At 39.5% G+C, this 27,788-nt stretch overlaps 1 protein-coding gene across 1 annotated transcript in view; it reads right to left on the reverse strand.

The window, feature by feature from the left end:
• Positions 1 to 27,788, reverse strand: part of LOC141956263 (plasminogen-like) — a 28,958-nt gene continuing 1,170 nt past the window's right edge. Inside the window, exons 2-19 of the mRNA XM_074896634.1 lie at positions 26,564 to 26,699; positions 25,816 to 25,922; positions 19,968 to 20,082; positions 18,746 to 18,909; positions 18,098 to 18,227; positions 17,865 to 17,983; positions 16,250 to 16,412; positions 15,209 to 15,339; positions 14,246 to 14,405; positions 12,558 to 12,739; positions 11,284 to 11,432; positions 10,503 to 10,596; positions 8,520 to 8,637; positions 7,404 to 7,478; positions 6,711 to 6,851; positions 3,196 to 3,302; positions 1,196 to 1,341; positions 1 to 159 (exon numbers count right to left, since the gene is read on the reverse strand). Coding sequence (XP_074752735.1) covers positions 1 to 159; positions 1,196 to 1,341; positions 3,196 to 3,302; positions 6,711 to 6,851; positions 7,404 to 7,478; positions 8,520 to 8,637; positions 10,503 to 10,596; positions 11,284 to 11,432; positions 12,558 to 12,739; positions 14,246 to 14,405; positions 15,209 to 15,339; positions 16,250 to 16,412; positions 17,865 to 17,983; positions 18,098 to 18,227; positions 18,746 to 18,909; positions 19,968 to 20,082; positions 25,816 to 25,922; positions 26,564 to 26,699 — 2,396 coding nt within the window. The remainder of the gene's footprint in view (positions 160 to 1,195; positions 1,342 to 3,195; positions 3,303 to 6,710; positions 6,852 to 7,403; positions 7,479 to 8,519; positions 8,638 to 10,502; positions 10,597 to 11,283; positions 11,433 to 12,557; positions 12,740 to 14,245; positions 14,406 to 15,208; positions 15,340 to 16,249; positions 16,413 to 17,864; positions 17,984 to 18,097; positions 18,228 to 18,745; positions 18,910 to 19,967; positions 20,083 to 25,815; positions 25,923 to 26,563; positions 26,700 to 27,788) is intronic.

Consider the following 27,788-nt stretch of genomic DNA (forward strand, 5'->3'; position numbering starts at 1 on the left):
TCAGTGGACAACTATTGCATTCTTGATCCAAGAAACAAAACTAGGAATTCGGACAAAAACAGGCTTTGATGGCTGGGTACAGTCCAGTCCCCAAGAGGTGACTCCATATTGGATAAATCTGTCCTTATCTTGGCAGACCAGAGGTCCTCCAACTTCAGCCTAGGGAGGAGAAGAGAGAGTAAGGTGACCTCTCTAGTAATAGAGACACTAGACATGCAAACAGCAAAATACTACCAGGCATAATATCATGGTAACTGTGAAGGACTCAAAATATGACTGAGGCAAGGGCTGGAGAGAGAGAGACAGTGTGTTTTATTAGATGTACTGGAGTAAAAAAATTGGGAGGGAAAAAAAAAATTGTTTCCAAGTGTCCAGGCCATTCCCCTGGTCTGCAGATCTACCAATCACAGATGTGGGAACATGCCCAGATCACTGAGAGGCCAGTTACACAAGAAAGCGGAAGTTTCTTAATTTTCCATATCCTACTTGACCTACTTGATCCTGGACAAAACAAATGTAATTGTTTTAATGCTCTTCCTTGAAATCCAGATATGTCAGGATATGAATACCTATGTCCAATGTTTTGTGAGCCTGTCAATGAAGGCACTGTCCACACTCTCAAGGATATCATTTGCACTGGCAGTCTTGAACACCTGCTCAGATAGACCAGCATTTCCTTTCTGACTCTGTCACCGAGTAGCTACCAGCTTTTTATTGAAAAGTTCCCAACATGATAGCCTCCATTAAGAAAACAACATTTTAAAAGTCTTTTCATATCCTTGTGAAAATTAGAAAACTGGAAGTACTTGAAGCTTTATTTAATCAAGGGATTAAATAAAGATGTGGTACAACTCCAGGCTGCACCAGAAAGAGTCATTAGTTTCCACTCTGTCTCTAGGAACGAAGGGAAGTCCAGGTAGTATATTACAGGATTTATTGCAGGTGAGGTGGGCTATTCACAAAAGTAGGCTACTATGAGTAGTATATGTCAGCATGCAGTTCTGAAAAAAAGGTGGAATTACCCTACAGAATTCCCCTGCTATTTTGGTTGACTATGTGAGTGAAGAAAAAATGTTATGTATACCTCAGTTCTTATGCTTCACGCAGAAGCCTTGAGTTGCTGAAGCTATTTCTGAGCCTTGAAAGTACAAATAGTTGTTTGACCTGCTTACACTCAAAACTAGATTATTCTTACCTCACAGTTATCTATGCTTCCGAAAGTAAATCCACCACAAAATTCATGATTTTTGACGCTTCCATTCAGAAATTCAGGGCGATTACATATTCTATTTTCAAGCACAGGGAATTCAACGTCTTTTAATCTGTTGTCTGTATTGGTACCTTCATGAACAACCAAGAAAATATAACCGTTATAAATGGTAGCCTGGACATTGTGATCCAGTGAAGCCTCAGTAATGAAAGGACTGGAATCCACCCCTAGCTCTGCTATAGTCTCTGAGGTCCCTGAACGATCTTATTAAGTCTTTCAAATTCTTTGGATCATGCCTACCCTCAACAAGCAGAGATTATTCTTATTTTAACTGTGTTGCTAAATAAATAAAAACTTAGTATTATGAGCCATTGTGTTGGTTTGTAGGCTTTCATCATGGTGCAGTAACAATGGCTTGTTTCAGGGGGAAAAATATTAGCCTGGATTTACTTTACATTAATTTGAACTCTTTCAAGCCTAAAGTGTTTTCTAGACAAGGAGGATTTTCCTGAAGACAAGGATGAATTTTCCCAAAACACAATTTATATGGATGTGGGACTCTGATTTCATGAACTTGTTTCATAACATGGCAGGACCATCTTCTCCACTGCCTAAATGCAGTTGATTTTTCCATCCTAATGCACTTCCCGAGGAAATCTAGACTGTACCTTTTTTTTTTTTTTTCTGTCTGTGATCACTATAAAATAGGAAGCAGCTGCCACCGTGTGGCAAGCTGAGCAAAAAAGAAAAAAATGCAAGGTAAGAAGGGAAAAGGTGAGAGGAAAGCCAGTAAATACTGTCTATGCTGGAGAAAAGTGTTTCTTGCTAAAGCTGATGAGTTACACTAATAGTAGGGTGATTATCCTTCAGCATTATTTTCATAGCTTCAATTTTGTAGCTAAATGACACAAGAAAGGAGAAAAGGTACTGCATTCTATGTGGAAGGTTTTTATGGTGAAACCTAGAGACAGGGACATGTTCTCTTAATTGGTTGGTTTGTTGGTTTTTTTTTGTTTTGTTGTTTTTTTGTTTTAATTCTGTGGATGCACGCACAAAGAAGAATCCATTGGCTTTGTTTTACACATGGAGTATTAATAAGGTACTGTCTGGCAAATGGGGTTGGAAGAGCATCCCTTGTGTGTAGCTCAGCAAGGAGATAAGTGTGTACGTTGGAGCTGGGACTGACCAAGGACAGATGCCAGAATCACTGCTGGAAGCCACAGGGACAAGGAATCATCTCCTGCTGCAGCAAAAGTGGGTCAAAGAGAGATGGGTATTCTCAGCCCTCAGCATAGGTGGAGTGGGAGCTGGGAAGCAGGACACCACATGGTCAGTTTTTAATGCCAGACTGTGAACAAAATTCAGGTAAGGGGTTTACTGACATTAAAAGCTTTCAGCTTCAACTCATTTTGCCCATGCCCATAAGGTGGCTCGATCTGAGCAAGCTCTGACTCAAAGGCTTCACGGTTCCTGGGATGCCATCTTATCTCAGATACAAGGTCTTGAGGCTGGTACTTGCCCATGTATCCTATTAGTCTGGAGTGAATGTAGGTGTCTGCAGATATCTATGCAGACAGTAAAACTACAGGAAAGCAAGTACAAGCTTCATTCAGATGTTAAAAAAAAATGTATATCTGAAGATCAAACTTAAAGGCAAGGGCATTATTTGAGTATTGTCCTTATTTGTGCAAATACAATGTATACCTAAGCTGAAGAAAGACTAAAATAGACAGAGATAAAAGGTGGTAAAGCCTTAAGTCTAATTCTCCTCTCTTTTATCTTGTTTAATGAGTTAGTATATGTGAGCAATGAGGGTGAAAAATCAGGCTCTGAGAGAAAGAAATAAAAAGAATCAAGTATCCTGGTGACCTCTAAGTTAGTTAAATCTTAAGTCAAATGTGTTTTTCAGGTCCCATAAGTATATATATTTTGGAATAGGATTTGAAAACATTCCTAAATTTTCAACTGCACAGAATATGCTTTACCTCTTGTTTTTCCCCAGGCAGTTAGAAAACATACTGCATTTCTTTCTACCATCAGACTGGTTTCAGGCAAACAAACTGGTTTTACGCGGTCAGTAATTGTTACAGGACTGGAAAAAAAAAATAATTAAAAGATCCTTAGAAAAATTACCATTAGCTTGTTCAGTCTTCATACTCAGAAGACTCTGCATAGAAACGTTGTGGAGAAGAGTGGAGAAGGTGATGGTGCCTTAAAACTGTATAGATGGTTGTAAAATGGTGCCTAGTCACTTAGTGAAAAAAGAGATTCTTTACAGCAACTGAAAGTCTCTGCGATGTGTCTGCAGGCACAGTCACAATTCGAGTGTGTTTGCAGCATAGTGCTAGAGCACTGATCTCTGGCTACCCCTGCTACTGTAGGAACATGCACAAGCACAAGCCCAGCCCCCAGTAACCCTTGCAGGTGGTGTGAACCTGACTTATCTCAGATCGTCTGTGCCTCAGAGGTCGTGGACATTTTCAGTGACTTCACAGCAGGAGGGAAGGATGGATGAATGAGTAAATAAGCAGACACAGCTGAAGCTGCAGAAAATTCCTTTCTCTGGTTACATGGCTGATATAGCTGTGGGTAACATAATTCAGTATCTCACACATTACTAAGTCTAGTACCTCAATAAAGCAAATACCAAAATAAAAGTCTTTCTTATCACAACATCATGCCTGGATGCTTCAGCACTGGAACAAAGCTTGATATGGAGTGGACAGGGCCCTGGGAAGCAGTTCTGCAGAAGATGAAAATGCTGCATAGTGGTTTTTTTGCTGTGGACCATCTGATCCCTTATTGACTTACAGATGTAGATGTAAAAACATGAGGTGACTTCTGGAAGGTGTATCACCCTAGGAGTCAGACAAGTGCAAACAGTTTTGGCACAGTGAAAGTATGTCTGAAGAAGTCATGAAATGAGATTTACTACTGTCAGAAACCTACCCTGTGAAGGTTAGTTCTGATTGTGAAAGAGAGTTAAAGGACCTGAATGAACTCCAGATGTTCAGTCAGGGTAAAATGAACCTTTATAATCTCTTTTCAGGCCCAGAATTACTTTCAAAGTACGTGATGATGTGATGTGATGTGATGTGATAGCTAGTGAGATCTTCAATGTCCAATTAAAGGGAACTAACAAATCCCCCTGTTCTTAATCAGACCATGTCAAGGCCATGAGCCCCAAGAAAATTCAAGAGAATGAGAAGCCAAAGGGAACTGACTCTGACACATCTTAAAATAAAAATCTCTCCAACACAAAAATCTGGATGAAACGTGAATGCAGCAGTTCAGGAGGGTAGGAGATGGTAATCAGCTCCTGTGCTGAAGCTAGAGATGTGCCAATGCTACCAGCATAATTTTGAACTCTATCCTCCAGTCCTCTGAAGTCCGGGATTGTTATCTCAAAACTCCACTCTCACATGGTCCCATGAAGTTAATCCTTCTTTTCCCTACAAGAATGGAAATCAGTTCTGAAGCTTCCAAAACTAGTGCATTTACCTCTCGATGAAGTCCACTTTTATCAAAAGAATTCATGAAATTTATTAGACAAGAGGAGGTTGAAGTGAGAAAGCTCGTATTGATGAGGGGTTTCTCTAGGTTTCTAGTGCTGTTCTTCTAGGACCCTTATCTTCAAGGTTGTATTTAGCATCTCAGGTCTAATTCCACAGGTAGTATGGCTCTCACAGCAACTCTGGCTTCTGTTTAGCCTGTTGGTGTGACAGTAGCCAGGCAAATATTTTTGAACTACAGCAATCACGCATTGCAGTTTCTGCTTCCCCAACATCAAAATATAAATTTCATTTCTACCTATGCTCCTATTCTACACCAAGGAAATTCTACATCCACCCTAGGGTGAGACAGCACACAAAAAAACCTGTTGGCACACAAGGAACTGGCCTTTGAACAAGATTGCAACGAACACTGAGTGGATACTGGCACCTTCTCAGAGGTCTCTGATGTCTGGGTAGGTAAATGAATAGGAGAGCAGGGAACAAGTCCTCAGAAGATACACCAGAATACAGTCAATAACATTGAAATGGAAGTTTAAAGTCCTGGACAGCATACATCTTCTAAGGAGAATGGCACATAATTCACCTGGGACTAGACTTCTATTGAAAACAGTAGTCCTCCTCAATAGATCAGCCCTCCTTTGGGATGATTTTTGCCAAGATCTTCACAGACCTGCACCAGTTCTCTGACAAGTCTTGTCTATTGCCACAAAATGCAGGTATAGGAGTAGCAACCAGTCTTCTCGCATCATATTTTCTTGGGTGATCTGTTTCATGAACAGACAGTGAGGATTTGGAAAAAAATAAGGTCCACAAAGAAAGCTGAAGGCAAATGTAAAGAAGGAATTTAATGAAGCTGAGAACAAGCAAAGCTGATCTAAGTCAGAAACTGAGGGGGATGATGTCTATATCTGCTATTTATGGCATCTCACATGCAGAATGTGTTCAGATGGTGAGTGCTGTTGATACAAAACTGACTATGGTGCTATAGCAGGCATGTATCTACAGTGCAAATGTGCATAGAGCACCTAATGAAAGAGGAATTGCGTGACACAGTTGCAAGCAGTAGCAAGATTAAAACTGGTGAAGCATGAGTTCCTTCTGCTCACCTGAAGTCAGTGGGATTTTGATTAATCAAGCACCAGAGTTGAAATTTAAATGAAATTGTTCTAAGTTCATTAAAGCTGTATGGTGAATTTCAAAAAAAGAAATGTCCTCTCAGGTCAAACATGAGCTTTTCATGATCTTTTATCCACATGTGGTGAGCATAATAAGAAGAGGGAAAACAATAAGTAGAAAAGTTTCAGGAGCATCCCAAAAGGGAACAAATAACATTGAAATAACTGTACACATTTCAGAGCAGACTTTCAGACATCTAAGCAAGACCCAAAAGAGGGCTTCAGGCAACTACAGTTATGCACGGGATTTTTTACTGTATTACAAGTAGGATCTGATTTTACTGAGCTGTTGGCCAAGGCTGAAGCTCATGAAACACGCATGTGGCCTGGCCTGGAGCACTGCCAGGAAAACTGGACCATTCTACTTGCATCATGCAGAAGCTGTGGTGCCTTCTGGCCAAATCTTCTGTTGTGGCTCACAGCCCTCAGAACTGAGCAGGAAAAGCCTCCAGGCAGAAGATCCTCCAGACACAACTCCGTTTTAGTTTGCCTCCACCCTCCCTGTTTCAGTGGAGCTGCTTCTTAGCAGGTGGCGAGTGGGAATTCCCCATGACAATCCCTCCCATCCTCATTGGTCCTTGCCTTTCCTAAACTGCGTAAGAAGTTCACACGGATTCTGCCAATAGGGTCATTCAACAGGAGATATGCCCAGAGTTCACCCTTGAACAGATGCCTATGCTAGCACTTGAAGGGACTCTCGCGCTCTCTCATATTACCCACAATCACCCCTGAGAGCTAACTCCAGTCTAAACTAAACTGTGACTTCAGAATAAAGGTGTTAGGAGTGGAAAGCTTGGACTGAAATGGTACCTGCTCAACTTCAGCAAAGCAATGTCTGCTCCAGTTGGTTCCTTTAATACTTTCTGAACACTTTGGATCTGCAGGGATGGTTCTGCTGCATTGAGATTCTGTATCCCAAGAAACACCCTGTAGGAGGAAGGCTCTGTTGACCTGGAAGAAATGGCAATGGCGAGATTACACATCCATGTATGTGATCAGTAATATCATTCTTACAAAATTCAGTTATTTCCCTGGAGAACTGCAATTAATAAGATGGTCAGGCTCCAGTTTCTGACCATAGATGCCCTCATTTATTCTTGGGGAGAAGGAAAATGTGGGTTTTTTAATGGCTTGGTTTTTATGACAATGAAAAATCCCATTGGCTGTAAACAATGTGGCACCTTCTTGCAGTGTTCACAGCTACTAAAGCCCTAAGGGTCAGCGGCTAGCCACAGTTTTTCCAAGTATAGTTAGCACCAGCACATCATTAGCACCCTGTTCAGCATGCTTTGGGGTGGGGGAGAGGGCAGGCAACAGGTAACCTCTGTTGTGCTCTGCTGCTCTTTGACTGAGAGAGGAGCAGAAGATAAAAATCAGCTTACTGGCAACAAAGACAGGAAATAAGGAGTAAAGAAAGTGCCTTTGGGGGTACATCTTGCTCCTCTGTTGATTTTCTCATACAGATTTAGGAAATGTCTATTATTTGTTCTAGTGGATACTCACTCTTGCAAGCACTGAGCTGCAGTAAGGACCCACTGTGGATGTATCAGAGTGCCAGCACAGTGGTGCACATTGATACTAGAATAGAGAAGACAATCACATTAATTTAAGACTGCATAGTCAATTCTCCACCATGTATGCTGTACCCCGTGGGAAACACTATCGAATTGGCAATATGCCCCTTATTCAAACCTTTTACCAGTCATAGATTGTCTTTTGCCAAAGGCAAGAGAAACAAAATGCAGATTTCAAAGGACAAGCTTTGCTCCAGAACATGAGACGTGAAAAGAAACGACACCCAGGTGAAATTTTTGCCACAGGTCATTCTTGCTTTCAGGAATTCAATAAAAATAATTATACTTCCTAACAATTTAATTTGTAGTGTAATGTGTTTGTCTTGATGAACTATTAATAAAAGGATACATCCTTCTGATTTGTGGGGTTGCTTTGGACCAGCTCTTTAAATAAACCTTACTAGACTTTTAACTTTTCTTGAGATAATATTTATTATGATGACTGTCAACAACTCTGTAGAAATTTTAATTAGCCTTTCTGTAAGCACTTCTTCATCTCCTGTTCAGTCACTCTCATTGTGACTGTGCAAATGTTATGCATAATAATTTTTTTATACTGAGACATGATGGTCTTCCTATGGCTTCTAACATGACTAGGGTGGTCACAGCATCAATTTGTATTTGAACCAGATTGGATGCTGGGTGATAAGGGATAATCAAAATCCATTCATACCCGTTGTGATTTGATGGCTATATTACTGAGTTTAAATCCCCCACTGCAGAATGTAATTAACTGTTACTATCCTCAGTGGCAATTATTCCTTTCCCATTTCAGTAAACAAAGGTGTACTTAATGTCTTGCCCTCTAGAGATTCAGGAGAAAGTGGGGAGTTTGGGATTAATGACCCAGTAAACAGCTATCTGTGGACATTATGATTCAAAAAAAAAAAAAAAAGGTTTATTTTACATGCTATGGCATTTTATATAGAAACCAAGGTCAGTGTCCAGAAGCATATGCAATGTTTCCTGTTGGTCTCTTTTTAACACCTGTTCCCTGTGAAACCCTGTTGCTCATGGATGGTGATACAGTCTGGAATACCAGTACCTTGTCCTGAGACTGATGTGCCAAGGCCAGGACCCCAGAGTTGCCTCACACATGCTATATTGCCCACAGGCTCGCTCACTCCTCATTGGGACTTTTCCACAGTCATGCGCAGAAGCAGCTACAGAATTAAAAATGCTACAATGGAGAATTTTAAAACAGTTCTGTAATGCCATCCACAGTGCAATCAGATTAAAAGAAAGGCATGACCTTTTTTTTTATCTTCCTTAAGCTTTCACTCTTTACATTGGTTAATAGAAACTAAGGGTAAAGAAACAACCAGAACCTTTAGACTCCATTATATTTTCGTTACCTTGAGCATTTAAAACTGGGGCTAATATATAACATTTGATGTGAAAACATATTAATTTACCTGGAAAAAATTGTTAACTATGTTAAGTATTTGTATGTATTCAGATAATATAAATAAAACTACAGTGAGCCCCATCCCCAAAAGAAAATCTGTAAGGAAGTTGAAGGGAAAAGAGAGCTAAAGAAAGCGGAAGAGTTTATTGACCGGACAATAATAACAACTTCTCAATTCTTTAAAACATTACAGTCTATAAATGATTATAAATAAAAGTGAGTTGCTGTCTCTTGTCATAAAATATTCCAATCTTGCCCTCACATGGTTCACTCTCTTTCTAATCCAAATCTCTCTGAACTTTTTCAAATGGTTTGAACTTGGGTGCTTGCTAAGGACCCAGGTAACTCTTTCCAGAGCTGCATATGGTGATATGGATGTTAAATTTGTCAGTTCCAGTATGAGACAATTAATAAAGTCATAAAACACTAGAGACTGTAAGGTTCCCCTACACCTTAATTTAAAAATCTGACATTCAAAGGATGCTTTGAAAAGAAATCAGATCTCAAAGCGAAGCTCCACCACAGCAGTTCCAGGGAAGAGGTTTTTACAGCTGTGATATGTGTTGTTTGTATATCATTCCTTATTCTTTTTGCCTGTGCAGCTCTTAGATCTGGTTGACAAAATTAATGTGTACAATCATAATGCTTAGAGGAATGTGATGGCCAGCATGAAGAATATCACATACTGCTGAAGGAGTGACCACTCTTCACTATTTTGTATTGCTACATTGTCCAACAGAGCAGGGACCTGGCCTCTAGACGTTACTGTAGCAAAAATAATACATAAGATGAAGAAGAAACAGACTTTCCATATCCCTGCCAGATATATTAAAAAAAAAATAAAAATCTGTCTAAATGCAGGCAGGGAAGGGAAGAGTAAAGTAAATGAGGTAACTGCCAGGTGTGCCAAGCAGCCCTCACAGTACATTGCACCTGCTGTTGATGCCCACTGCCAGAGCACCACAGAAGGTAAAATCCCTTTCTTTGAATTTTTTATCAAACACTACACCTGCTCTGTGTACTGATTACTATTTCAAAATAGAAAAAAAGCATTAAGGAAACCTTGTAAAATATCTAGGACGAGATTCAATCGCTACCCCAAAAGAAAGGGAAAATATCTAGGGACAGATTATTTTAACATCTGGATCAGAATAAAAATTAAGACAGCAGAGAATGAAAAGGGTTTCAAAGGATGTCATCTATGGCACTCCCAACTAAGAGCAGGTTCTGGAGGCATTAGCCCTGTCACAAAGTGAATGGAAGGACTAGCATCAACATCAAGGAAAACCTCTCCTGTGTTTGAGGAGTCCAGGAAAGGAGTACTTCACGGCTTCACTGGATATTTCAATTCATCTAGCAAGTCTTAATGCTTAGCTTCACTGAAGATAAAGAGCACACAGATTGTTGTCTATGAAATCTTACTGATGATTCTTAATACCAGGTTTTCTAAACTTCGGCTGACTGTTACAGGTGCCTGATTGTGTCAAACTTCCATACAGACCTAAATTCAAATCTAGAGTTAGTGCCTACTGCAGTTTTTATGGTTGGATTGAAAACATTTTGTAACTATCAAGACAAGTTTCAGAAACAGAGGACAGAAAAGTCTTTAAGGATAATTACAGCAGCGTGGGATTTCACAGTATTCCCATTTTTTTTCTGGGTCTGTTGTGAAGCACCAAACACCATTTACATCTCCATCAGGATTCCTGCAATACTGTAATAATTACAAAAACAGAGAATGAAGACTCCAAATGTTAGCCACAGAATGAAGTCTATAAGCGCATGTTTTTAAAAAATTGTTAAACTAAAACTTTGAATGATTTTCCCCCAACTACTTTTTCCACTGGATGTTAAATGCTTTTTCTTTCCTCTGATGACAAAATTCTTTCTTTCCTTTTTCTCAAAACCACTAGGTGAAGTTAGTAAAATATAAAAAATTCCTATAATTTTCTTCATCCACCAGGAGTCACCCTAGCACTAGTGTTTATTAAGGCCTCATGAGAATAAATTTTGTCATTGGATGACTTGCACTAAAACAGTGACAGCAGGTTAGGTCAGCTCCAGGAATTTGCCAGAAGCCTGCTTAGTTTGTGTCAAACAATAAAAGGTATTTCTTTGGGGTTTACAGAAACCTAGGAAGCACTGTATGATTTCTTTTGTGCTGCCTTGCCTATCAAGTGTCAACCCTATGTTGTACCTCTGTGCTTGAAGTATCAACATCCTAGGTAATATAAAATGCATCCTTCCCTCTTCAACACTATTATAGGTCTGGCCTATCAACATGATGACTTCCAGATATGCTTAACCTGGTCTATAAAGACTGAACATGAAGTGTTTACTGAGGGGTCATGGAGAAAGGAGAAAATGTTCAATGACACCAATGGCTTTAGCAGCTGTTTACATTTTTATCCAGGCCTGCTCTTGGATGAGTCACAGGAGTGAAATATTTGTGGCTATGAGGTTTCTGAGAACTCCACTCTTGACAAGTCCTGCCCCTTCCAGTTTTTGCTACTGTGCCACGATAATCTTTACCATTACCATTAATGCAGTCTGTGAAAAAAGAGGAAAAGGAGAGTGTTGTTAGCTGCTGAATCTGTGTGTGGTGGTGGTAAGCAGAAACAAGACAGATTAGGTACATTTAGGACTTGCACACTCTCTAGTGTCTGCAACAGAAAGACAAAAGCATACCATGTGATGTGATCTTTTAGTATGTCAAGATGAATGTCTTCCTGGATGTACAGAGTAACTGAATTGGAAAAAAATTTCAAGGAACTTCAAGCTACACATTTTCTGTAACATATTGCAAATACCTGAAAAGACTCCAAGATTCTTGCTAAATTGGTATCAGTAAGCACCTTCCATGAGAAGCATATTTCAGAGTTAGCAGCCCATCACACTGACAGAGCAATTTTTGCTTCCAAGGACATTGCTCCAGTACTTTCTTCTGCTGCACGTAAGAGTACACAGCTTCATTTAGTATCTTTTATCCAACCCTGTCACCTTTTTTGCGAATTACATATTCCGTGGAAAGTTTGACTACCCATTCAGTAAAGTCTTGCCTGTCAGTGTCAACCCCATAATGTACCTCTGTGCTTGAATTTTGACCAACTGTGCTTGAAGCACAGTTGACCTCTGTGCTTGAAGCACTTTGAACAATATGGACTATTAATTAAGAAAACAACGAAGCAGGATAGAGCAAAAACTTGTTTATCTTGGTGCATACATTTTGCCAAACAAGGTTGCCCATGAACAATACAAGCAGCTAAGGTCAGTCTCCTGAAAACACAAAGCACAGCACAAGCAAAATCCCTACAATAACTACAATTCACTGTGATCATATTTCAATATCACACAGCTACAGAAACACCAGAAATTGTGTCTGTTTTCCTCTTGTTTCCCTAAATGAAAAAGATCTCCTACAGAATGCACTGTAAAATGATACAGGCGACAGGATATGAACTGACTAGAGAGTACTTGCTGCAAAATTCAACAGTACAGACCGAAAGCTGGAGGAAGGATGCAACTATCAATGTTGCAGTCCTGCTCAAGATTAGTTTTTTTTTTTTTTTTTTATTTATTTTTATATATATATATATAATATATATATATTTTATAAATTACTATTTCCTTTACCCACAGACGCTACAGGAGGTGGCACTTATAGCCAGCTGTTACCAGATGTGGTGGGTGTAGTCAGGCCAGCCATCGTTGCAGGGGGGTCATTTGGTGCATGCTCTTGTATATGATCATCACACCTCTTGAGACTGCAGTACTCCCATGTTGTGGTGGGGTCTGTGGTGAAACACCATGGGCTGCTATCACCATCTGGGTTTCTACAATAGTTGGACCTCAAATCCCTGCAAAAATAAGTACAATAGTCATGCTGCATAAGACTGAAAGTAATCATAGGAATATATTACCAAAAGATGTGGATCTGTACTATGCAGAGATAAATGCATGTATTAATTTTTTTATTTATTGCCAGATATCCTATTACCAGCAAACGCATTTATGGCTGTGATATGAGTGGAGAGGTACATTTCACATGTACATCAGAGTAATGAATATATTTATGCATAAGGAAACATAATTCAACTACTGGCTTAAATTCTGACTGTAATATGTGAAATTTGTGAATGTGTGAATTAATAATAATATGCAGGAAGATCCAAACTGTCAGTGGACAATTATGCTTTTCCAAAATTTTTATTCTTAAATGTCAGAAGGTTCTTTCTCATATTCAGAAGAATGGCAAATAAATAATTATGCTAATGATTTCACCCCCCAAAAAAGCCCAACCCACTTCTACTGAATTCAGTGGGAGCACTCCCATACCCATGGTTACTGGGGCTGGGGGAAGTAGAATTTGTCTCTTCAATAATTGGCAGAGTTGCAGTATTTTCCTATCCTGAATCCCAGCACAGTCACAGAATGAAAAAAACTGAAATGCTTTTTTTCTGAACATGCCAGAACACATTAATTCCATGTTTTCACAGCTTAATTTCAATTTTTAAAAATGTTTTTGAAAAACAGCATCCCCTCCGAGGATGTTCCAGTTTCAATACATCAGTATTTCTGATGCTAAAATAGCACTGAAAATTCCACCCCCCCCAATTTATTTGATGGGTGACATCATAAAAAAAGGGAAAAATTAGAAAAGTATCAGCTTTCCTGCTTCTACTTAAATTCATCAAGCAGTGATGAATTTACTAGCAATTGTCATCTTGTTGCTTTCCTACACTTATGAAAAACTGATACATTAGCAATTATGATTATCTCTCTAAGTCCTCCCTGGTCCAGTTTTATTAGTCTTAAGATAAGGAGAAAAATTCAGTGTATGCAAGTCTGGGTGCACAATTCCAGCTACAAAGAACACTTAAATGGTAGTTCTAATCATAATATATCTGACTGTGTGCATTGCAGCATAAATGCTGTGTTCTCCTCAGGTGAAATAAGCAGAAAGGGCACTGCAAAGGTCTCAAATTCATAAACAAAATGCATATTTCAGCAGATGCCCAGACTCTGGATACAAACCTCCCAGTGTCAGTTACAGAAGCTCAGATTTCAGAGTAAAGGGACACAGCTGTCTTTTACTGAGAATTTAAATAACAGGAAAACACAGTTTTTAAAAATGAGACAAACAGAAAATTTTTCCATGTCTTGGAAAAATTATATTTTATAGATAAATTCCTTGGCAATGTTTTAAAGCATAGATGTGCAAAGATAATAGAATCATAGAATCTTAGAGAGGTTAGGATTGGAAGGGACCTTAAAGATCATCTAGTTCCAACCCCCCTGCAGGGGCAGGGACAATCAGCAGTAGTCATTATCAGATAAAGCAAGAAAAGGTGAGATAAACATACGCATTTGGGAATCTGTCTGGTGTTTTTTCATGCCTGTGTGGGAACATGGAGTTCCAGGCCTGGCATTTTTTTCCTGATGCAGTGATGGAAGTTGTGCCACGATAGCTCTGGCCTTTGCCTCTGTAACACTCCTCTGGCAAGGGAACCTGCGTAGGCACATCTGCAGCATAGAACAGAAACTGGTGACTTGCATCACAATTTTATGTTCTCACTGAGTAGGCACAATAAAGCATCTAACACACAGGATAACAAAAATGAACATTTATACAGACAGTGTCCAGTGAGAGCATCATAGCCCACATGAAAAGTGGAAGGGCATTTCCAAAGATATTTAGAAAACTTTTGCAGTTTACATTCATATGTCAGATGTAGTTCTGTATATGTGAACATGTTTGAATTAAAGATCAGAAAGTTCACATGAAAAATCTTCAAATATTAGATGCTAGTGATTTTGCCCCTGATATATCTCTAAATTGGACATTATGTTAAACTTTAATCTGTCTATTATCCTTTTGATTGCGCTATAACTTTCTTATTATTTTTTGTGCTTAAATTAATGGATGTTTCAGACGAGATTTTTATTACTTTGGAAGCTCCTGTCCTCTCTTTCGTGGCTACTCTCCAAGAATTTCCTTTTATTTATCACTTTTTCATCTCTTCGTTTATTTTTCAATTAACTTGCTAAAACCCCCCTACCTTTGGGGGGGAAAAAATAAAAAATAAAAAATCTCTTTCATCCTGTAATTCTTCTGTTGGGTCAGCTGGTGATTTACATCCTTCACTGCACTTCCTTAATCATCAAGAGTCCAATATTTGTCAGGTTTTGTAACATGCCAAGAAGAAAAACTGAATTAACAACAGTGACAAAGTGATTGAAAAAAGATTTCACATATTTATAATGAGAAACAATAAGGCTTTCACTGTTTTAAAGTCCTTATCTCAAGTACACTCTTCAACTCATACCAGCAATCCCTTGTTCTGTCCCATCACAGTGGGGAATTGCACAATATTCCCATCGAACGCTGTTGTTGGTAGTGTAGCACCAAGGCTTCTTCTCTCCATCAGGGTTTCTACAGTAGTTTTCATCTAAGCCCCTGAAACAGAAACACTGGCTTTAAACTACTCATAGAAATCCAGACAAGTTGTGTGTAAGACTACTAACAATTGCTGTATGCAGAACTCAACTCAGTGGTTACATTTATTCTTTTTGGAGATTATCTCATGCACTGCTATTTTGGGACTAATCAAGAGCCTTTGAATTTACAGTCTAAATGCTGATGATATGTGAAGACCTTTTCCAATGCTTACACTTTCTGCTCTTGTTTTTGAGGCCAAGTTAAGTCAGTTAAAGCTGACTTCAACACACATGTCATTGGTGTACCTAACTGCTATGGTAGGATCCAGGCAAGGCTGGATGTCACACACTGATCCTGGGAGCATGTGCATATGAGCACTGGTGCACGCTGCCCTCTGGCCTGTGATAATGGACAGGATTTCACATGCCCAGGAAAACTTGCAGGCTCCATTTCACAACCCACACGATCAAAATACAGAGCTAAAAGCCTGATCAGTCCCAGCTACCCTTGCCCATGTATAATGATCCACAAACCCAGCTCCTGTGACCTTGGAGCACAAGGATGTATTGGAGCATCTTGGACCTTGGAGTATAGCTCTTCAGAAGAATAATGCATTGAAAATGTGCCAAAACATGGCCAGGGGCTTTTTAACATAAAGGTAGTAAATACTTATAACTCTGCATTGGGATGTGGAGGGGACAGATGAGACAAGTACGTGAGAATAAAGCTGGTAAAAAAACCCCAAAAGAATGCACAAAAAAATTAAGAGCAAGACCTGAAAAGAAGTAATGAAATCTGACAAAAGGGGAGAAAACAGCTTATCAACATAGCTGTGGAAAAACTCATGCTCCTCTTGCCTCCGCATGTGGATCAATAAGGAGTTAACTATGTTCTTTGGTATTTGTTAAAATTAGAAGGCTCAGCATACTTGCAGGGATATCTGTCAGGAATCCAGCCATGTCTGTGAGGAAACTGTGTGTTCCAGTGTTGGCAAGCATTTCCCGATTCAGTGATGGCTATCCTGCCTTGATAGTCTTCTCCTTTCCCTGAAAGACACTGGGAGCCCAGGCCAGACACTGGTACACGCATAGCTGTAACAGGATTTAAAAAAAAAAAAAAAAAAAAGAAAGAAAAATGTTGCTAACTAGTGCTTTCAAATATATTTAAAACCCCTTTGTTTTCTGTAATGTTGAACATGCAATCTTTTTCTTTCAACAGAGGTGACATTGGTTGAAAGCCATAGCAAAACAAAAGTGCAAATTTTCACAAGCAGTCAGGCTGCCAGACAAATGTCCTGTGTCTGCCCTTTTACAGCCGTCAGTAAATAACTTTGCTAGGTCAAGCCAGACTTTGTTCCTGCAGTCCTCTGAGAGCAGAACTGGAAAGGCAGTAAGTAGTCCTATACAGTCTTGTAAAAACAAGTGGGATGAAGGGAGAACATTAATATAATACACATGGGTAGGGTGGAAGGGCAGAAAGGATAAGGGCCACAAAAAAAATTCTAAGAGAAAGCAAAAATCTGTCAGAGTTGAGCCTCTGAAGTCCGTGAATTGGGAAAGTGGGGCAGAAGGAGAAGTGAAAGAAAGTGAATGTGGTGAACAGCAAAGAAAGTAAAAGTAATGGTCAGAGGCACAGAACCTGCAGAGGGCAGAGAGAAAATGAATTTTCAGTGCATATCTATTATACATACTCTGCATATAGAATTTCCCGAGGAGACAACTATGACTTTAAAACGTTGGTCTGTTTCTTAAACTTTCTTTAAGTTTTAAGCACAAAATGGAGATGCTGTGGTAACTTTCACAATTTACTTTATCATACAAAAGTCTATAAATAGTCATTCTTCCATCTGTAATTGAGCCTGCTGAGGTGAACTACATCTAGCAAACACATGCTGCTGCTTAGAGCACTGCCAAGTGCAGATGCATAAGAAAGCAAGCTCTAGAGATAAAAACACTAAAATTTTTCTCAAAGTGCAGTCGAGTTCCACAAACAGCAATGCTAATCTCATTACTCAGTGCTTTGGAAATGTCCAGATTTAGTGTGCTCAGCTTAATGGATAAAGCTGGCTCAATGATAAGACAGGTTTTTCTTCTGGGGCCTGAACTTGTTTCTCAGGATTCATTCCTTTGTAAGAAAGAGGCAGTGCTGTCTGGGCTGGCCAGACCCAGGTAAAATATCACAGTATGGCCACATGGTGATTTACGTGTTTTCCATGAGTTAGCAGGTCGGCTGAAAACTACCACCTGATCTAAACTGAATGCCCTGCCTCTCTGGTGAACTGAAAAGTAAGGTGGCTAAGACAAATTAGGGTTTTCATAACATCTTTGGCTTTATTGTACTTGGTGACACCTGCATCCTCACTGACCTTAGATGATTTTATGTACCAAATACAGTGATTGATTCTGCTTATTAATGTGCACTTTTCCTGGTACATAAGTATTTCCTTAGGTTACTCAGAACCGTGTTTTCTTGTCTTTCCCCTCCATGTATCATTTTAATGAGAAGAGCTACCGTCTGGAGCAATTTCAGGAAATCACACTCACTGCAACGAGGAATGTTGCAATATTCCCAACGTTTAGTAGGGCTGGTAGTGAAACACCAGGGCCGAAGTTCACCATCAGGGTTACGGCAATAATTCGTCTTCAGATCCTTCTCAGGAAAGCTGCACATTGAAAATGAAAGAGAAACTTGTGAATCAACTATGGCTGGCTATAACAATTAGGGTCTCTGTAAGCAGGATCTCCCAGGCATGAATTCAGCACTGAGTGTGACTCACTGTTTCAGGGTAAATCCATGCATATGAGGCTCTTGGGCATCCCAGCGCTGGCACTCAAGCCCAGATTCTGTTGTGGAAACTTCTCCATGGTAGTCTTCACCATTACATTGCATGCACTCCCCTGTAGGGCCTAGGCAGAATGAAAACAAAGCAAGGTTTGCACCAGCCCATGAATTCTGATCCTGATCTATTCATGGAAGGCTACACTGAAAGGAAAAGAGGGTTTTGCTCCAGCTGATGATGAAAGGAATCCAGAAGACCATGCATTACAGCCTAGCCAAATGAATAAAGCTTTAGGGATACATGTTGTTTGGAAGGAGACTTTGTTACATATATGTATGTACTGATAGCAATGGGATTTCTGTATATAGCACAGCACTTGGGTCAGTCTTTCCCCTTGTTAAATAAATTGCTAGGGGTAAGAGCAGGACAAAATCAGCAAATTATTTTTAAAATTTCGGTCCTTCCATATTTACCAAATTACTTTGATAACTGGAGCCAATTAGGAAAACAACCTTTGTGTTGAGAACTTAAGTTCCAGGTTGATCTAAATTCACATTTGAAACCAATCTGCAATATTAAAGCAAGAAGAAACAACATGTATAATATTACCTACTTGAACACTCCTTCTCTGAAAAATAAATATACCTTCTCCAGTGTGTGTGACCTGGCTCTCACACTCTGGGATGTTACAGTAATCAAATCTGGTAGCAGGATCTGTTGTGTAGCACCAGGGTCCACTTTCATCCCCGTCAGGATTTCTGCAGTAGTTTTCATCCAACCCTGCACTGGGGTGTTTTTCAGGTGTATAACTGTAATAGTATTAAAATTCTATTTTAATTCCAGTAATTTGAGCAGAAGGGAAATCTCCAACTTGCTTGGCTAGCTGTGGGGTCTATTCATTCACAGTAAAGATGAGAGACACAGATTCCCCATTGTAACCCATAAATGAAATCTGAAGAAACATTTTGTAACTACCATTATTAACAGCTTTCTCCTCAGGTCCCAGTTTCCAGTGATGAGTGAGCTTACAGCCTGAAGGAATGACAGTCTCAAAAGACAATTATCGTCTTTAATACTTTCATCCAGCTGATCTGGTCAGCACACTATGACCTGTGGCTCTCTCATGTATTTTTCTTAACAGACCTATTTTAAAGAAGTGGAGTATTTCTAGAGGCTGTTCATCAAATACAACTGGATACTAAGCTGCAGAGATTTTGAAGCAAGTGACCCAGGCCACTTTCTACAGCAATTTTCTCAGAGAAGACTGTATAACTTTTAAACAAAAAAATCTAAACAAGTGCATCCAAGTTTCATTAGAACAACAAAAAATAATTTCTTAAACAGATGAATCTCCAGCATAGATCAGAGAAAATAGGACCTCTTCTTCCACACTTGCTTTAGTGAGCCCAGTGGCAGTCAGCCCTGAGAAAACTGCTTGGGCAGGTCCCTTAGGCACTTTGCTGGATGTTTCTTCTTGACTGTCTGGATGGCAGGCAGGGGGTCAGAGAGCTGGACATATATCCTTGCTTTTTTTTTTGACACCTCATAAAAAAGAGAGAAATTATGGCTCCACTGTTACGAATAGCAAAATTTGCATTGTGTGTTGATAGAAGGAGCATTTAATCTTCTTAAGAGGCCAAGCATTTGGACACAGCCTCTCTAGCTGACAGTGTACCCTTTCCTTATCCAGATCATTGCAGTTCTCTGTCAGTAGAGTCAAAAGTAACAAGACACATGAAGATAAAGTTGTTTTAAAAAGTCACCTGAGAACTGGCTTTGATAACATGTACTATATTATGCACATGAAACTGAGGAAGCTTAGAAGAGATTCAGAACAACATGAAGACAAATATAAATAAAGCCATACTTTGGGTTGTGGGGTGTTTTTTCTGACCACTTCTGGCATGGAATCCCCCTCCGAGTTTTGGCTTCCATTCCTCTGTAGTCTTTCCCAATCCCTCTTTTACACTGTAGAAGGTAAACTGAAATGGAATTGCCTTTGTTAATTCGGTGGCATTACAACATTGTATCTCTTGAAACTGAGAATCTGAAAATAGAACTCAAGTTCATCAGCTCATGATGAACCATGTTTTACTCATGTTTTGAACCTGTGCATGCAGACACAGATGTGATTCTCTAAGGTATTTTAAAACAAATTAGTTAATAACTACGAGGCAACTATAGAGGAAAATTCCTGAAGCGTTTTTATAAAGCTAATGAAGTCTAGTTAAGAAAACAGCTATAACAAGTTACAGTTGTATATGACATATAAAATGCATGCTTATACTATCATACTACTTGGATTAAAAGGAAGGTCATTCACCAGCAGCTGGAGATTCTTTGAAATGCATTGTTCATAAGTACATTTGCAGTGCAGATGTCATGCAGCTATACCTTCAAGCCAGGAAAATTTTAGTTATCAAAATATGTTTGCCACCTAAGTGGCCCCCAAACCTTTGATTGCTCTTAGCCTCAGACTCCCAGGTACTTTCTATGGGGATTCCAAGGCAGATAGAATGCAAAACATGTTGATGATGCTTTTATTGGCAACAGACACTGAAAAATCTCCAGCTACTGGGAAAGTGACCCTGATTTTCCCTTCCACCAATTTGCTTGCACAAGAATGATCCCTCTAAACTCCAAAATATAAAATGGAAATGTTAGAACAAGAACAGGATTAAAGTCTGATAGGAAAAGCTGAGCCTTGTTTGGACATCTTGTAATAGATACTGCCATCACAGAGTATGGCTGGAACTACAAATATCTGTGCTGTGTGTCTTACCAAAAGGGAGCTGCTACCTTGTTGTCAGAGTACTATTGGAGTGTCCAAAAATCTTGTCACTGCTGCTTCAACATCGATAATCCCGTAGAAAGTCCCAGCATAACCACCTCTGGTGAATATCCTTGCCCATGGACATTCTGATGTTGCCAGGTTCCTCCTAAATAATTTTAGCCTGTCTAAATAAAAAAGCTGGACATATCTGACAGCTGGGGAGAGGGAGTGGAGGCTCTATATAGCTGGGTGAGGAATGAAGACAAGCAAGTAACTTCTCAGTTCAAATGGCACATGAAGACCACCATGAATTTAGGCCTTGATATTTGATCCCTCTTTAATATGGCTGTTTGAACCCCGAAGTCTCTCTTACTTTTTTGTCCTGTACAACAGTTTGTCATGGTGACCTATAACCCCTGATAGTCCGTGTTCCTCAAAAGAGGGGTGATATCAAAAGACAAACTGTATGTCAAGACAAAATTAAGATTTGACTGGGGAAACTGCTCTGTAAAGAAGGAGAAGTCTCTAATCTCTAACCAAATTCTTAAGAAATGTTTCAGTGACTAAGTGCCAACACTTCAATTATTACCCCTACAAGAGGGTAAGCATCCCAGGTGACCACTGAGCTGGTAAAAACGCCATGGTTCTTAAACTCTGAGAGCCCAATTAGAACCAAAGAAAAAGGCATTCTTGGAGGTCTGGGTGCGAAGAAATCTGACTCAACATAATGTATTGACCATATCCCACAAAAGCTATGTAACTGGGCCTTGTGGATTATTCCTACTATTAACAAGTAGGTTGTAATCAAAAAAGAATAGTCTCTTGATAACCTCATACAGGATTTTTCCATTAACATAAGGAAAGTAAAACTGTAACTGCCAGATATATCCTCATGGAGTCGCCTTCACAACTATGGACAATTCAGAGTACGGTCTGCATATGGTTCCCAAAGTGTCTGTGGTGGGGTAAAATGTGAGTGCATAACACTGGATGGCCCAGCACAGCCAGACAAACTCATACTCACAGAGGGATTAACCTTTTGGTTTTAAAGCAGAAGTTTTGTACAGATATTCTGAATCCAGTCCCAAGGAGTATAAATTCCAGTAAAGAGTGTTGCCAGAGTAGCTGTAACAAACTAAAAGGTCTGAGTCAGGCATATGTGAGATTGTACAGTCACCATGAACCTAAGGGAGTGGCAGAGTAACAAAATGTTCTAGAGATTGCTCCCTCCAAGCGGAACAGATTCCATCATATTTTAGCAGAAATGAGTTTTAGGGCAGCTATTTCCTGGTGCTGGTGAGCCATGGTGGGGAGAGAAAACTTTTCTGAGACTTAAGGAAACTAAATATCTTTATTTGCAAATTCAAGTTCAGGCAGGGTGTTGCTGGCTGTGATAATTAGGTTGCTTCTAGGAAGGTGAGTCTCACTTTCACAATGCACTTTAACAGCCTTTTGAGAAATATTTCTGTTTTGAGGTGGATTGGGGCCATTACAGATACAAAATTATGCCATTTGGATTATCAAGAGACTTCACAAAGATGTTGGCAGTGGTAGCCGTGAGTTTCAGAGGGCATGGCATAGTCTTACATTCCTGGTGAAAAACAGAAGGAAGATGACTCTACATCTTCTGTTTGAAAAAATCAGGCTCTGTAAAACTGTCCCCTGGGAAAAAAAGAAACCAATTCTCTGGCTGCTAGAGCTAAAAGCAATTCCTGCTGAAGCAGACTCTTCATGAAGAGATATCCCTGAGAAGGCAGAGGTAGCATGTTATATAGCGGCAGCATAGGAGCTGAATGGTATAGTCAAAGGAGGCAGCAGGTGGCCCAGGTGTCAAAAGTGGGTCTCCTAGTGTGCAGAAGGCAGCAGGAGATGAAGATGACACAGGCAGTCACCAAATTGCTGCAGACTGTAAGAATGTTAGATGATGAGCATATGATGCCTGATAACTCATTAGATGAAAATGAAAAGTCTGTGAGGTGGATGGTTTTTTCCCTTGCTAGCATCTAGCTGCTTTATAAGGCTCAGGTATACAGGTTCGGTCATTTCAAAGAACCACCACCATTAGCACAAGGATAACATAGGGAAAGAGAAAATCAATTCCACGTGAAGGGATTTGGTATCCATGACCTACTATCGAAGCTGTGGCAGTGCCTAGTTGCAGCTTTCAGTGATATTGATAGATGATAAATATGAAGGAGGCTTGATTTCTGCTCAATCTGAAGTCAGAACTGAGAAGAGCCAGACTACTTTAAAATAATCAGAAAAGGTCTCCCAGTCACATCAAAGGACCGGCAACTCTGCAGAAGGGCTGCAGATAAATCTGTTTTCTCTGACAGCCCACACAGTGATGGCAGTGAAGGCAAGAGAGATAGCTGCCCACCCTGCCTAGGTGGGACACTTAGTTTCACCCTGTGGAAGGACAGCAGGTAACCATGTCTCTGTCCTGCGCCTGGCACCTGGACAAGTGCCTCCATTCATGGGGGACCCCCTACCATGACAAGCACCTACAGACTAATGAGCTCGACCCTCAGTGTGAGGAACCAGACAGTGTCTCCACCTGCACTGGACTCATGTGGTGACATTTCCTTCAGTCCCAGTCATGACCAGAAAGGAAAAGCTCTTCTTCCAAGAGGGTGAGGAGGGTGGGGAGCAGACCCATATCTCACCCTACAGTTTCAGTTAAGACTAAACGGATAAATCCATCCTGAAGCATGAGAGGGTGCCAAGCTTGGCCTTTTTTCTGCAGGAAAAGGTGATTCCAATGGAGGCATGAGCAGCAGAGCTGAAGACTAAATTTCTAGATTACATGTGTTCAGGAAGGTCACTGGGATGAATATTGAGGCTGGAGGCACCAGACCTGTCTTCCAGCAAAGAGCTTTGGAGGAAGCAGACAAGAAAGAAGAGAAACCAATAAGTTCTCTCCTTTTCCTGAGAGGCCAAGGCTCCTGGGCTTAAAATCAAGACTTTTGCTGCTGACATGGGGATCAAATGTGTCTCTTCAGATGTTTCAGAAGCTTGGAAGAACTTGGACAATGGCAAGTGATGTAAAGGGACCCTGATGAAGCTGGGGATATTGTCCTGACTTGTACCGATCTAAGCCCGAGTTATTGTCTGGCCTTCTGTGACAGCATATAATTATGGTCAGTAACAATTATTTATTCACTTAGAAGGACTAATTTCAGTATAATAATTAATGCCTTGTGCATGTGTATATTAGCTTTCAACATATGCAGAGGAATTTACAGAGCACATACTCCTTTATCCTGTTCTAATCTCAAAGGAAAACTCCAATCAATTTTGACTTCAGGAAAAAATAATCACAGTTAAACTGTTGAGTCATTGGCTACATCCATTATTTCTACAGATATTTCACTTGTGCCAGAAATAATTTGGCTGAACCTGCATCTGTACTGGTGTCTCACACACCAGTGATCTATGAGGAACATGTGAATAATAGAAGTGGAGAAGAGCTCTCCATAGGCTTTAGTCTTGTGAGGTCTGTTACTGGAGCAGAGGGTGGACATGAGTGTGGAGCTGAAGTCTTGTGATCAAACAGCTGTAACAGTGACTTTGCCTTTTAAAACAGGGAGGAATCAGACTGTAATAACACTCAAGAATCAAGTGGTATGCTTCACATTCTAGCTTTTAAGGCTTTAGTAATTCATCCGATCTAAACATAAACTGCAAGTGCAGGAAAACTGGTGAGAAAATCCACTTGTCATCAGCACAGAAATAAGACACCAAGGAACACATATTGCACCATAGGAACACAATGTCACTGGCTGATAATCAACTAGAGGTTAAGCTAGTACTTACTGAAGATACCTGTTACAAACCAAGTTGCATTAGTGCCGTGAACTTAGTAACCCATTATCCAGTCTAGTAGCAGAAGAATTAGTCTACAACTGCTTAAATGTTAACATTCTATCTTTTTGTTATGTTTGGGCCAGATGTTCAGCAGATGTTAATGAATTTATCAGAATTGTATCAGTTAATCTAGCTGAGAATTGAGACGTGAACTGCTTTCTCTTTAAGACTTTGATACGGCAAATGGGACCTGCACCATGATTGTTCATGCAGTTTCAGTTTTCTGTATATCTTTCAAATGTTTCAGCATTGTAAAGACACTGAAAATAATTGTCTTTTCAAGCAAACTGAAATGTTCTTACAAGAAACGTTCACTATTCATCTCACATATCAGTTAGTAATAGGAGCTTTCTTTTTCCCAGAAGACTCATTGAAGTTAGTGTTTGTGACTGTATTATCTATGTTCCCACAAAACTTATGAAGACAGGCTGGTTAATTTTTTTTTCAAAATATATGGCTTCTATTCAAAACCTAGAAAAGCATTAATTAATTAATTCAAAAAATAATCTTAAAACCAAGCCACTTACCTGAGCCTGGCATACAATAAGAATTGAGCACAAACAAAACAGCTTACAAAATGTGAACATTTGAGTACAATTTAAAAAAAAAAAAAAAAAAAAAAGCCTTAAGTCAATATTATTTCAGTCAAATAATTCTTGACAGAATTATTATACAGAAAATTAGAGAAACAGGTACATAGAAACAGATAAAGTAGACAATCCTGTAGTCATGAAAAGTGTATATGACCAAGGACTCCACTAGTGCCATGAAGCAGAGGACTGCAAATACTTAAAGGGCAGAGAAATGCCGGATTTTTGCTTTGGAGTATGTATATTCTGCCTGGTTCCAGTAAAACATGACTAAGGGGATGAAATACAAGTTCAAATATAAAGAGCCTTCATGCTATATGTGGAATTGAATGGCAGTTTCAGCCCAGTTCATAATGGGTGCAGACCCACCTCACTGAAACTGTCACCATGTGTGACGGTTTGCTCCAGCACTGCAGCAGAGAATGCAAGGATGCTGTTAAAATAGACTTAATGTGTAAATATGTAGCATCTTACTATATACATACTTTTCTTCTCATAAAGAATTGCATCCATGCTGTCAAATGTCACTGTCATTTTGGTATTTTCAGCCAGTGTTAAACACTGTAGCTTTTTCCTGGTGAATAGGAAGGCCCTGTTGAAATTGAAAAGGAAGGAATATTGACATAGGAAGAAATATTTTTAATTCAATTCAATTTAGTCAACTCATAATTATTTTTCTGTAAATTATTGATTTACTAGCACTGTCTTGTATCCATTTATATCTTTCAGATACTGCATTCAGTATTTGAGACACTGAGAGACTGACATTTTCTACTGCTCTGAAGTGGCTGACTTTTTGACGATGTATGACTACGTGAATTAGTTATTGTGTAGGAAGCTTGTTACTGCATTGGCAAAACGTTATCGACAGCATCCTAGCTGCTCAGGTTAGCACCTTTCCCTACAATGAATTAGAAACATCTCACCCTTCTTTTGTGAAACAAGGCAGCATCCAGTTAAAGAGGCATAAGCAGCTTTCCAGGTAATGTTTGCAAAGAGCAGGAACTTGAACATTTACTGCAGAACAACTAATACATAGTAAATCCACCCTTTGCTTGACCTCATGGTAATTTAGGGGTGGAGATAAGCCACAGGCTAAAGGCACAGGCATGGGCAACTGCTGTAGGTGGAGTTTCAGCAGGATGGGCATGTTGGCTCTGAGCAACAGTAGGAAAATACTCTTGATACGCAGACACCCACAAGGACATAGTTTCATGATTCAACAGAAATTACCTGCAATTAAAATTTCTTTCTGCTTCACATTTCTCTGCACATTCTTTTTCATTATTTGTCGTGTAAAACTGTTTATTTCGAGTAAGTATCCAAACACCATCTGTTCTTAAATAGTCATCCAGTATATCTCCTTTCACTGCAAGGGAAGAAAAGGAATCAGACATTAAAATGAGAATGCTGCAGTTAAGAAGATCTGTGATTTTGAGTCCCATTTTTCATGCAGCATTGTCAGGAACCATTTATTTTGTATAATTCTGAGTAAAACATGATAAACTCAGAAAATTTCTGTCTCCTAACACAATCACAGCTGTATGACTGGGACATGTCATAGGAAAACACAGCAGAAGAGAGATGTAAAGAAGCAGCTCTGAATGGAGTTATGTATGGGTTTGAAGGTGAGAACAAAAAATGTGAAGCAAAAGTGAGAGGGACCGGAGAGAGGGACTAAATGGTGTCAAACAAACACCACTCAGAGAAAGATTAATGGATGCCATATCCAGCATCAGGTTACAAAGTTACAAAAGTGATATAGTTTAATTATTTCACTTTTCAAGATAGATTATTATTGACAGACACAGGAAATTAATAATATTGTACTGCATTCTCACAGGTAATATGAATCTTTCTTTTTGCAAACCCCCATATTCACTACAACCTCACTCCAGTGTAATCAACGCCCATGACATATAAGTCACCCATCACCTACCTTCACATGACACATATTCATATAAAATAAAAGGTATTTGGGCCACTAATGAAAGTAAGATGATTAATTGCCTGAGGGAAATCTTCTGTGACTGCAGATCTGACTCAATGCTATAAAATCCGCAAACAAGTGCCTCCTCTCCTAACCTTTTTCCTAAGCTAACCGAGGCCACTGTTCCAGAATTGCAGGGGACCAGAATAGGAAAATATTACTTTCCAAAATTTATTGGCTCATCTTAAAACTATAGGTTTGTCCAAAGAGTTCTACTTTGGATACCATTCCTTTTCAGCGATCATAAAAAAAGATTTCAGTTGGTTTAAGAATGAACACACAAGATTTTGGATGACATACATAAGCTAAAAGGCATCAGATTGACAGAAGCTTAGATAACAGAGAAGAAAATGTGATGTTAGTTGCCTGAAAAACACTGTGAAGTGTAAACTTAAAAAGTAGATTTAAAAATGAAGCAGGGAATGTATTATTCTGGCCAAAATCCAAGACTTTATAAACCCAGACATA

Source organism: Athene noctua, chromosome 1, assembly GCF_965140245.1.
Source record: "Athene noctua chromosome 1, bAthNoc1.hap1.1, whole genome shotgun sequence".
NCBI lineage: Eukaryota > Metazoa > Chordata > Aves > Strigiformes > Strigidae > Athene > Athene noctua.